The following is a 12,748-nucleotide window of genomic DNA, read 5'->3' on the forward strand; positions in this document are numbered from 1 at the left end:
GATTTTGCCGTTTTAAGGAAGTGAAGTTCGTATCTTTATGTTACTTTCATCACTGGGGGCAATGCAGAGACATCTGTCTCTGAAAATTCTGGAGCAAAGGGACAGTGGGCTCTTGGCAGGGGCACTCCCTGCTGGCCTGAGGAGAAGGGTGGAGCCTGGCTTTTCTCACTTCAGTTGTGCAATGGCACGTGTGCATGAGCTTTGATTCCTAACCAGTGTCAAATTTTGAGACTGAAAGCTGAGCTTTGAATCATCTGAGACAGTCGTGCAGGGATGGGTAGAGCCAGCGTGCTTCTTCTCAGCCACTTAACCCTGCGTGCACTTCACACACAGCTGCTGATATCAAATTGTGGGCTGCTCCCTGGATTTTGCCATCTGTTTGAGACATGTATTTCAGCTGCATTCCAAGGCTAAGCTAATCTGCAGCAGAGATTCACCACCTCCAGCTTTGTAGCACTGCAAATAATACTTGACTTTCCATCCTCTGAAGATTTATGCTTCTTTCTTAGCAGCTCACAGGGCAGCATTCCAGGCAGACGTTGTTTTCCCCTGAATCAAGCAGATCTAACCGAAACCTTTCTCATAGTGCATGCTCAGCATTTTGTGTTTGTTCTTAATATTTTCGAAAAAGTTGGAAAGGTCACAAATTCGACTTCTATATCTCCTTAAAAAACTTGGAACAATATTAAAAACCCACAAAAGTTACATACGGTGTAGCGCCTGGACAAAAATAATCTCCTTAAGTTTGTATTACTTAGTTTTGCTAAATTTTTATCTTTTTGACCACTTGTTCATTGCAGTTCTGTCAGTAAACACTTGGGATAGGTAATAGGAAAAATCCAGTAGTAGAGGTTGTAACTGGCTTTTGAGAAAGATGTGAGAAACCTTATATCAGAGGAATTTTCTGCCCATGTGGTGTTTCTTGTATAATTTATCAAAACTTCTAATGAGATTTACACCCTCTGGAAAATACGTGGGAAAAGCTGCTGGTGGAAATTATTGACTGTTGGTTTAGAAAAGTTACACATGAAATTAAGAGTAAATCCTATCCACTTCTGTCTGTGACCCTTATTACTCCACTGAATGGTTGACATCTCTTGTCCTTTTTTCCCCCTAAATTTCCCAAATAAGCAGCAAACATTTATTTAAATAGCCGACCATGTCTGTTGTAGGGAATTCTATACACAACTCTGGAATATTTTAATTATTTTCTTCATATGGGTTTTCAGCTTGAGATATTGTTGTTAGGTCTTAGTGTCCCTTTATAAATGTAAAAGATGTTAATTCTTTTTGGTTCAATCTTTACCTGTTTTTTTTTTTCTTTTTTGAGTAGCATCTTCTTTTTGTTCTTCATAGTGACCAGCAATCCTTCTGTCATTATAGCACTATTTTCAGTGTCAGGCACTTCGTATAAAGGTTAATTAAATTTCTACTGGAGAAGAGCACTGTAGAATTTTGTTCTGCAGTTGGCTAGGAGATAACTTTGACAAGGATGGGTAAAGAGGAAGGTCTTACACTTGGCAATGCAGCAGCTGGCTTTTTCCACTTTGGAAACTGAATATGTCATTGCCTTGATAGATGTGCCTTTAATTCCCTGGGAATTTCTCTTTCAACTTCATGAGAGACTAAAGTTCCCCCAAAGGTCTCTGACTTTCTTTCACTGTAGCCATTGAAGTGTGACATAATTGGCAGGGGATGCTTTTTCTAATGACTGACTTGGTTCTCTTTCATGTTTGATAAATATTATTAAAAGACTCATTTCTGCTCATTTCTCTTGGCTCTAAGGGGGCAGTTAGATACATGTTCTTAAGAAACTGAGTAATTTTGATACTGGCTGTAAATGCTAGCTCTTCACTGACATGATGCAGGTAGTGTCTCTGTTCAGCATCTAACATTTGACAGCACAAAACCCCTGAAAAAATGAAATTTTAAAAGCTCTAATTTTAACCAAGAGCTCCAGAGTTACTTATGCTACTCAAGGTGATTTCTCAGTAATTTGTCTCTGCAGCTGCTTGTGAATGATCTTATTTTCTTTAAATCCTCTTTCAGAGGGTATTTCTGCTACTTTTCTTCTCAAGGCCAATAATTGAAAATACCTTCTTACCTCACATTGCTCCACTGCCCTCCTACCACAGACTATTTGCACTGATTTATACCACTCTTAAATGCATAAAGAAAAATAATCACTGTTCTAAAGTACTTTAAAATTCATGCAAAAGAGAATATAGAAGAGAGTTTTTGTGACCCTGTTTTACTTGGTAGCTGCAAAAAAGTGGGTAAATTTGTTTTAAACTGAGAAACCTAAACAACGCTTGGAACAACACTTGGAAGGAATTTCTGGGATAACATATTTGATTTACACAATATGTGTGAGCCCAATGCATGATTGAGATGTCATTGTGCTAAATATGTTGGAAGAAATGATGGTATTTATCCTCTGTATCTTATTGAGAGGTCTCAGATGAGCTGCAGAACAGGCAGGAATCTGTGAAAGCAGTGGTGGGAGTTAGTGTACACAGGTTCCAGTTGTCACATGGTCCTTCAAGTACAATGCCATGGTAGAAAACAGTCTGGTCTGCTGAAGGACTTCTTTGCCTGAAAGCTTTCTTATCAACTCTGTCACTTAGTCTAATAAAAAATACTTTTGCTCTTTAAGACCATGTAGATTCTTTGGCAGTCTTGGCTACGACAGTGTTGCTTCCACAACATGTGCTTGATTAAAATAGCAAGCAACAGGGAAGGTGGATTAATCTATTTTGATTTTCATTTGTGTAATGGAAGATGTGCTTTTCCCCACAAAAATGTGTTTTTCCCCACTAAAATAGACACCATAGTACATATGTTTAAAATACATACCTAATTCATACCTAATTACATTAGTTGGTTGGACTTTATGCTGCCAGCTTTTTGCCTTCGTGTAACAAGCTGTGGCTCCAGTGGGACAGAACTGGCATGGAGATTTTGTTTGAGCTTTTACAACTATTAGACTATATAATACTAGGCTAAACTGAAGTCTTCTTCTATGGCAGCTTATGTTCAGTTTAAGCCTAAACCATCTCTCTTTTTCCTAATCATGTGACTCCTCTTTAATTGCCTCCTGGGCCCTTGACATACCATCTCTTCCACATGGAACTGAGGGATGTTGCACTGCTGTAAAATAATTCTCTTCCTTTTTTTTTCCCCCACTCTGGACCAATGTGCACTTTCTGTTAAGAAAGCAGGCGAGGAACATGAACAAATTTGCTCTGCACCATGCAAGGCTGAAAAAGAGTATAAATCTTTGCAGTAGATGTAAGAAAGTGGAGACATTAACTAGGTCAATGCAGTTAGATTGGATGAATAAAGGGTGTAACCATCCCCTTGAAGAGAGCACAATTGTACTGACCCCCATGCTTCTGAAGCACAATTTTGAGGCATTCTTGATGCAGCTCTAATAATCTTTATCAATTTCTGGTAAGTTAGTTGCTTAGAAATTCTTTGTTCTGGTGGTTTGTACTTATAAAAACCTAAGCACTATTGCAGTATTCTGTGTATTTGTGTGTGTGTGTGCACATGTTTATATGAGTAAGAGGTTCTCTAGTGCATACCTGTAACTTAAAATAGAAGCCCAAAATAAAAAAGGATCTGCAGCCATTACTATTTTATTATATCAGTGTTTCAAAGACTTTTATGCTTGACTTAAACATGAGGCATTTGTTGTTTTCTGAAAGATTGACCACATGTAGATTTTTGTGGTAGGAAAAAGAGTAATAGGAAAAGCAGAGGAGAATTGTGCCTGCCCTTAACCCTCACCTCAAAGTCATGCTCTTTCTTGGCATTTCTTTCTGGTTTGTGTGAGCTTGTGTGCTTTGGTCAATGGAGGAGGCTGACATGGGTGTGTCTGCACTGGTCACATCTGTTTCAAAGGATCAGCGTCAGTTCAGCAAGTAGCAGATGTACCAAGATTGTTGCTTTCCTTTTTTCTTCCAACTGAAAGCCTATGTCATTGCATTTACCTTTTATTTGTGAGAACATGAAGAGTATGAAATATGCTACTAATAGGGTGCCTTGAATCAGGGCTGTGTATGTAAACTTGGATCTTCTTATTCAATGTGTGCCTTGCCTGGCCAAATTCCTGTGTCAGTTATATGGATGTTCAGTGTGAGCACCTGTGTCATTGAAAGCGAAACTGTCCATGGTATTTAGTTACATGACATTTTTTCCTCCCAAGGGCTCCCTGATAGATCAGTGTGCCTGACAGATAGCATTCAGTAAATGAGGCAGCTGCTTAATTTTTGTCATTGTTGTTCACTTCACAGTCCCTCTGAAATCCTGCATGTTGCAAATTCTTCCATTAATAAAACCTGCATTCTTTTCCTGCAAGTCCTTTTTTGGCATTCTTGGAAGTCTCACAAATGCGAGTTGGCATACTGGGAAGTATTGCTTTTATTTACTGTACGAGGAGTTGGGACACAGCAAATTTTCTAAATCAGGGAAGAAATCTCCATCAGAACCAATCTTCATCAGTTCCAGTTAGAACTTCAGAGTAGTCTAGACCAGCTTATTCACTTCAAATCTGACCTTTTTATCTTTGATCATGGTTCAGCCAAGCCATCTCCTCCCAGTCAGGTTCTGCACACCAACTAATTTCATGTGCTTTGTAGACTGTGAAAGGATTAAGACAAGAATCCTGAAGAAGCAAATTACATCCCATCATGTAATCTTATTGTGTTAATCCTGTAAATCACTTTGATTGAACTATAAATTACTTCTAGTACATCTTTTTTTTCTTTTCCTTCCTTTTTCTTTTGGTGTAACTTGACATAAATGACTTCTATGAATGTAGGACTGTAATAAACAATAAACGTATGATTTAACTAGTTCATGATTTTTTTTTTCTTCAAATAAGATTATAATACTCTTACTTCCTAAATTCCATGCATCTGTGTTGGTCAAGAAAACAGCTTTGTAAACTGGAGGAGATACAGCACAGTTCCAATAAATATATTGTTAATGGTTAATGTTCTTGTTAAGAAATCTGTTTCTATAGTAACTGCTGCAGATTGTCACTTCCTCTAGCATTTGGAATAGTACCAAAGTGAATTTAACACTGATGCTGCAAGGGACAAATCCTATGAGAGCTGCAGTAGATCACTGCGAGCAATGTGCTTTATTTGGTATGGAGATATATGAACACACAGTTCAGTAACCAGAGAGGGTGTTTAAGAACTGTTTCTTCCTACCCTTTATTCCAATGGTCTGTGTGCAGTTTTGTCCTTCTACACAAAGTCTAGTCCTCATTTGAATCTTATAACAAGGGCACATAAAATATATAGGTATGCTTAAGATTTTAGGTTTAAATATTGTGCATGTATATGCTACTAATTTTAAATGTCTGTGAAGAGATTCACCACATATGGTGTTCACTAATAAAGAGGGAGTCAACATGGGGCAGATGTGTGTGGCTCAAGCTTTGAAACGAAGCCCAGGTGAGTTTTAGAGGGTGTGTTTGTCTTACCTTGTAGTAGTTGTGTTTCTTTGCTGAAACATTGTGAAGGCAGACTTTTTTTCTCTGTATAGGAGTATGCATCCTCAGATGAAGTGGATGTTTTCAGTGGCTATGTATTCTGTTTTGCTGTATATTTGCATCTGATTTTGTTTGTCTCTTGAGTTGAGACTGGACCAAGGAAACTCTTGATCAAGTGAAGGCTGGACCTTTTTAAAGGACAGAAAAAAGACTACAGAGGACATATATTTTCTTTTTGTCAGCCATAGTTTCAGTGCTGCTGTAATTCTGAGAGAAACAGAACTTTGTTTTTGCAAATTTGTGTGTTTGCATGCAGTGAGCACTTGGGGATGTTACAGAAACTTCCTTCATGCATTATATTTCTTTCCAGATGGATGAGATAAAAGGCAAAGACAGGGTGATTCTGGCTCTGGAGAAGGACCTTGGTGTCCAGGCAGGCCATACACAGAAACTGCTCCTTCAGAAAGAAGCTTTGGATGAGCAGCTTGTCCAAGTGAAGGAGGCAGAGCGATACCACAGCAGTCCTAAGAGGGAGCTTCCTGCAGGAGTGGGGGATATCAGCGAACTGATGGGGAGTCCGGTAAGAAAGTGATGTTTGCTCTAAGTTCAGCTCTGGATAACTGCCTGGGTGTTCACATTGCTTTTGTGGTTACTGCTAGGACCAACTAATGGTAGTGAATGGCCTGGTGCTGCACTGTGTTGTTTTACTGATGATTCAAAAACTTCTTGGACCTCTAAAATTGCAAAGAATAATGAGAAATATGTGGATATAGAACTTCTGTAATTTACACTGTGATCTTGAGTTGTGAACCTCAGTATTTTTTCATTACTTTAGGAATATTTTAATATTCTAATATTTTAATATTTTAAATTAGAAAATAGGTACTACACTTGTCAGAAACTGAGCCATGTGATTTTAATCTTTATCCTTTACACTAGAACTATTTTAGCTGAGAGTAAGAAATCTGGTGAGAAGCAATCTGCTATATATGAAATATTATTTACCTAGCGAGTTGTTCTTTTAATTGTTAAACTTTACATGTATTTCACAAGATGCTGTTCATGAAACATTTTCCCAGAATTTTATTATTTAGTGTTTCAGTAAATTATAGTAAGTTTTCCAGACACTGAAACTTTCAGGCACGAGTCTGTTTTAAATTTACACAATACACTTGCTAAGCCATGATATTGAAATATGGACAGTAAAATATTTTTTAAAAAGTAATTTTATAAATCTGTATGTTTTTGATGTAAAGGAGCAGCATCTGGATGAACGAGATGTGCGGAGATTTCAGTTAAAAATCGCTGAACTGAATGCTGTAATAAGAAAGCTGGAAGACAGGAATACTCTCCTAGCAGATGAAAGAAATGAACTGGTAAATTAATTAGTAATAACACAGATGGTGACTGGGAGGGCATCTTTATGGCAAAAGATTTAATGTTGGAAAGTCAGTGTTATAAATAATTTACGAATTGGTCCTTGTTGGCTCCATCAATTATATCTCAGTGTAACAGAGATTTCTATAGAAATTAATCTTGTTACTGTAGAGGCATGGATGGAATCTTTCCTGTTCCACAAAAATAAAAATCTACAAATTTGTTTTAGGGTCATAATAATCAAATTAACTGGTATATTGCCTGCAGCATTGTGTAATGATGTTGTGTAAAACATGCATAATCTATGCACTTAAATTGCTGTTTTCATCCTTTTGAAATTTGTTTTTGTGACGTGCTCATGCTAGCTAGGAGTTAAAAAAGCTTTCTTGTGCTAGTGATGAAAAATCTGCCATTTCTCAAGGGAAGTCTCTTAAGTAGGTGAAATTATCCTAGGAGAAGGATAGCAACTTACACAAGAAAGGATATGACTAGAATTTTAAGAATGAATTTTATTAGCCTTTATCACTACTTAATTGCTTGTACTGAGGTTAATGGTAAAACTCCATTGACTGCAATGGGAGGTGAGTTTCACAACAGGAATTTCTACCCATGTCCTTTAATGCCCTAGTTCTAGTGGCAGTAGAAAAGATTTCTTATTCTGAAAAGATGGAACCTATGTGTCTGATTCTAAAATTATGCTGAGGGCTGAAGTGGTGCCATGTGTCAGTCCTCTAAATGAGTGAAACATGGACATCTTTGTGAAACATTGACATCTTCCTCCTTGTTAATCCTTTCTGAGGGCCTAAATAATTCAAAAGATCCCTGAAGAATGCTGAAGTATTGTAATGTATCCTTCTAGATGGACGGCATGTATGATTCAGTCAAGTACTTTTCTAGATTCAAGATTCAGTGGCATAAGAAATATATTTTGAAAGAGATGTGGAGCAGATTTTATATTATGAGAAAAGAGCACACATAAAATCAGTAGTATCAGTAAGGCCATGTGATTAAGCACTGTGGAAAATTATTTTCTCAAGAATGAAACAGAAAACCAAATACCCAGTGAATTTATTACTTATCTCAGGAAAAAAATACTATCTCTCCTTTCCAGATAAAACTCGGAAAAATTAAGCATCTTTTGACTGAGAAAAATGGATTTTTTTTCAAAAAAACAGCTCATGAAGTAACAGGGAAATACTGAATACACACAAACGCAAGGAAGAGCAATAATTTGCTTCATGTAATTGTCTAACATCATAAAACCACAGGAGCAATATTGAGCAGCTTGAAAATGTCAGCAGAATGCTGAGTTTGAATCTGTGCCCTCTGGCTGACTTTCTCATTGCTCTAATTATGTATTAGTTAAAGGGTTTTTTAAAGTAGAGGAGGAAGTGTCCTCCTCTTAAGAGATGGCTAAATTGGTGAAAACAATTTGTCTAGGGAACAAGTTGGTCACAACTCGCTTATATATATTTAGATGCTATGGATCATCATAAGTGTTTGCCAAGAACAAAATCCAGTGACCAGATGTAGTGTTTTGGCAGACAATACAAGAACGTCGTATCTTACTTGTTTGGACTGCTGTAGTTCTTAGTTCAGCAGTGGTGTATGTTGGATGCCATTTAGCAGAAGACCTAAACTTTCTGAATTAAGAAAGGCAAGTGAAAAGACGCCTATTTTTTCTTTCCTTCAAAGGTAAACTAAAGCACAGCTAACTTCATTCCTTTGCCATTTGCAGCTGAAACGTTCTCGGGAGACAGAAAGTCAGCTGAAGCCTTTGGTAGAAAAAAATAAGAGGATGAGCAAAAAAAATGATGATATGTTACAATGTATCCAGAGAATGGAAGAGAAGATAAAAAATTTATCGAGGGAAAATGTAGAACTGGTAAGTAACTATCTCTGGTAAGTAATCACCTCCGACGTCATGTTATGAGAAAACATTGCACACAGTTACTCTGAGGTGGAAGTGCTTCTGAGGCTTTTATTCGAGCACAAACTGATTAATCTCCACAGTGGGATGGTGCAACTGTCAAATCCAGACAATACAGCTGAATACTCATATTCTAAATTCAGAGTGGCATGTGCTTTGTGTTATGTCAATTCACACTGATTAAGGGAAAGGAGCACAGATAGATAAAATGTTTTTGCAGGCTGTAAAAAGCTATGACTAAAAATCAGCTTTAATAAATACAGCTTTTATGATCAGAAGTCAGAACTGAATTTGAGTGCATGCACTATGCTAGACCACTGAGTTCCCTTGTCTGCTAATTTTTTTCCCGGGCTGTTCTTTGATTCTGTTTCAAAATATCTTACATGAGAGATGAACACAGAGGCATATAGAATGTGAGGGGTTTTTTGTTGAAAGAGGCCCTGTGTTTTAGTGGAGTATGCACTGATGAGTTCAAAGAATTCTTGGTTGCTACATCATACATGATGATTTTTCTCCTGTTGCAGCAAGACACTTTAAAACATTCTTTATGTTTTTTATTTTTGTAGAAAGAAAAGTTATCTGCACAACCGGCACTGAAGAGGCACACTTCTTTGAATGATCTCAGCAGCACACGAGAGGAACAAGAAATTGAATTCCTTAGACTGCAAGTCAAAGAACAGCAGCATGTTATTGATGATCTCACAGTGGTAATGTTTATGACTGGTATACACATGTGCATGCACACACATCTATAGGCAAGCTAAGGATTTGAGAGGAATGTTCTAACTCCAGTTGTAGTAGTGATAGAGAAATAGTTTTTTGGTGTCAAAGGGTTTTCGTTTTTTCTCAGGTAGTGAATGAATTTTTTTTGAATGTGTATGAATCTTTGTATTTAAAATATTTACCTATTATGAGCTGCTTGTGAAGAAAAGTGCATTGTTAGCCCACTGACCTTACTTACAAAACTGGCTGTCAACAGATGATGAACTTGAGTAAAGGAGACTTTCCAAAACTTAATGACTAAAATGTTTTGGATGCAAACCCAAGCACTCCCCCAGTCTAGAAGTTCTAAAAGAAAGAAACATGGTGGCATTAATTTCACCAGTCTAAGCATCTCTACAGTCTAAGCTATATTTAAAACAGATGGGGAGAACTCAGTATGGTTCATCAAACCAAAGGCAGCAGCATGGTTTAGGATTAGAATTGCACAGCTGCTGCCCTCTGACTCTGAAGGCTTCTGAAGGTGATGCTCATAGATGTTCTCAGTGTTTGATCAGGAACCCTTCAAGTTGTGTTTGAGGAATCTTTCAAGTTGTATTAGAGGTGTCTAGTGCTATTTAGTGCAATTTGTGATAAACCCTTCTGGTGCTGGCAGAAGTTATACATAATCTCTGAGACACCCTTGCCATTCTGGAGCAGCATCTGGAACTCAGGCAGACTCAGACATCTCAAATGGCACTACTGAATGCTAGAAAATGATAAAAAGAATTCAAAAGCCTTCTCTCTAAATAAAAAAAAAAAAATAAACAATTGGATATATAATTGAAAATAAAAACAGAAGCTCCACAAAGGAAAAACAAGAAGGTGTGTTATTGCTGTATGTGGAACGTTGTCCCAGTTTCTGGCAGTTCCTCTGAGATTTTGACCCAGGATTTTTCTCTGAAATCAGTGCCAAAGTTCGATATCTGTGTGCATTCTCCATTGTCACAATGTTACAAGCAGTAGGATGTTACTCAGATGCTATGATGTAGGGTCTGGTCCATAGAGCGATGCTGCTTTAGCCTCCAAATAAAACTGCTTAGGCAGGGCTGGTGGTAGGACATTAGATGTGCAGTATGTGGCAGATATAACCTCACTTTTATTTCAGTGCAAAGTGGGTGTGAAAGGACTCTTTTTACTGACTCAGCTAGTGATATGAGGAAATACATTGTATCCTGACTTTGGTCAAATAATATCAACTTGTGTTTAGTGTGAAAGTAAAATAAACAACTATTTTAAAATATTGCTTCATTTTTGCTTTGTTTCCTATTTACGAATACTATTCCACTTGTAGAAATTAATTGCATTTTTAACTAGAAAGCTTCTTTGGTTCTAGTACAAACTAATTAAGCCTTTGCCTTTGATGTGAATGCAGTGGAATTCTGTGCACTGTTGCTTTTGAGCTCTCTTTTCTGGCCCAAACCACACCTCTACAGACTACAAATACAGTTACTAAGAATGACCCAAATGTCCCATATCTGATTAATATAAAAATCATCACCTTAACTCAGCTTAGACCAATATGATACACAGAAATGAGAACATCAGTCTTAGGCAGTAGGCTTGTCTGAACTGATTAACAGTGTCATCTGTAGGGTGTCTTTGATGCTGTTGAAATCTTGTCAACGTGACTTCTTTCACAACTGTTCTGGTCAGTTCTTAAAAGGAAAGCTGTCAAGGTAAACTCAGATGACTGCAAAAGATGCTGGTGGCTTTTAATTGGTATTAATATTGTTCTGGTAGCTTGATTTATATTGAGGCAGTAAATTAAGTAGTCTTCTTACAAACAAGATTAGAAACAGGAAAGACTGGGATTTTGGAAGTGTTTGTTCATTCTGCACTGCATTTGTTTGGGCACCTGCTTGGGTGACAGAATACCCCACTTAAAGCAGGAACTGTGCCTTAAGTGGGCATCTGAGAAGAGAGCATTCTTCTTTAACTGTATAAAATTCAACTGTCTGGTATTTTTAGCTTAAAATATTATATTATTCTGCAGCTTGAAACACCTGCACCATTCTACCTTGGCAGTCAATACTTTTCCTTATTTTTCAAACCACATGTATTCAAGGTGCTATGTAAGTTGTTGTACTTCTCTCAGTTATTTTGCATTTTCCAAAACTTATTTCCTGGAATAATGTACTGATAAATAATTTTATTGTGATTTCTACTGTGAGCTTCCTGTTTTTCCAGTTTCTGAACTGAATGCAAAGCAAATAACTGAATAGAACAATACCATGCAGTGAGCAATAACTGCTAAAGAAGCACTTGGAACTGCAATCTGTCTTTTAAAAATAGAGGTGCTGCAAACAAAGATGCAGAGCTAAGGAAAGAATCAGAAAAAAACCCAAGAAGACAGAGCACCTGCCTCCCCTGTTGTTGGGGTTTTTTTGCTTGCTCCTTCGCATTTTTTACCTTCTCTTCCTCTTCTTCTCCTTTGGAATTTAAGGCAGTATTCTTGGATTTAGATGAACATAAATCATGCATTTCCAGTCATGACCTCCTCGTGTTATGGTATAGTTTATTGTGATCTTGCAACAAAGCTGGAGTAGAAAAAAGACAGCGACTAAGTTGACACAGACTGAGAGTGCCTTTGGATTTGAGACTTTTGCCCTACCAGGATAAGTCAGATGTAACACTGTATCTGCACATGCATGTTTGTATATCAGAATATGTCTGATATAATGACTTTTAATTACTAAGACTGAACTAATTTTTGGCTGCCGACCTGCTTCTTCAGGATGGTTGAACACTGGAGTGACACTCTGAATTCTGTTTCCATAGTGAGCTTCTTGGTAAAAGAAAGATCTGTCAGAAATCTGTGCTCAGTATTTAAAAAAACCTTTCTTTGCCAACTTCCCATCAAATGCGTGAAGTACATGGCTGAAGGTTTGTTTGTTAAAGGCATAAAGCTGCAGTACAGTGTGGTGTAACATGGTGGTATTCAAAAGGATAAAGACCTTGTGTTAGTTTTACTGGAGGCTTATAGAAAATGTTAATGATATTTCTCTGTGTTAGACATATCTAAGTATAGTTTTAAAACAAACCCATACCAAAATGTTCTCTTTCCTTCTAGGAAAGAGAACGGTTATTGCGGTCTAAAAAACAGAGGAGGAAAAGTCTGAAGCCTCCAAAGGTGAGCAAACCTTTTTCATGCATTTCTGTGAACAACACCTCTT

The 12,748-nt window shown here is 37.4% G+C and overlaps 1 protein-coding gene across 7 annotated transcripts in view; it reads left to right on the forward strand.

Annotated features, from left to right (window-relative positions):
* The window catches only part of JAKMIP1 (janus kinase and microtubule interacting protein 1), a 144,552-nt gene that overhangs the window by 80,002 nt on the left and 51,802 nt on the right, over positions 1 to 12,748 (forward strand). For all 7 annotated transcript variants that reach the window (XM_088163124.1, XM_014895335.2, XM_088163123.1 and 4 more), the window contains 5 exons: positions 5,877 to 6,086; positions 6,763 to 6,882; positions 8,622 to 8,768; positions 9,380 to 9,520; positions 12,646 to 12,705. In XM_088163124.1, coding sequence (XP_088019250.1) covers positions 5,877 to 6,086; positions 6,763 to 6,882; positions 8,622 to 8,768; positions 9,380 to 9,520; positions 12,646 to 12,705 — 678 coding nt within the window. The remainder of the gene's footprint in view (positions 1 to 5,876; positions 6,087 to 6,762; positions 6,883 to 8,621; positions 8,769 to 9,379; positions 9,521 to 12,645; positions 12,706 to 12,748) is intronic.

This window comes from Sturnus vulgaris, chromosome 4 (assembly GCF_052056855.1).
Source record: "Sturnus vulgaris isolate bStuVul1 chromosome 4, bStuVul1.hap1, whole genome shotgun sequence".
Classification (NCBI taxonomy): Eukaryota; Metazoa; Chordata; class Aves; order Passeriformes; family Sturnidae; genus Sturnus; species Sturnus vulgaris.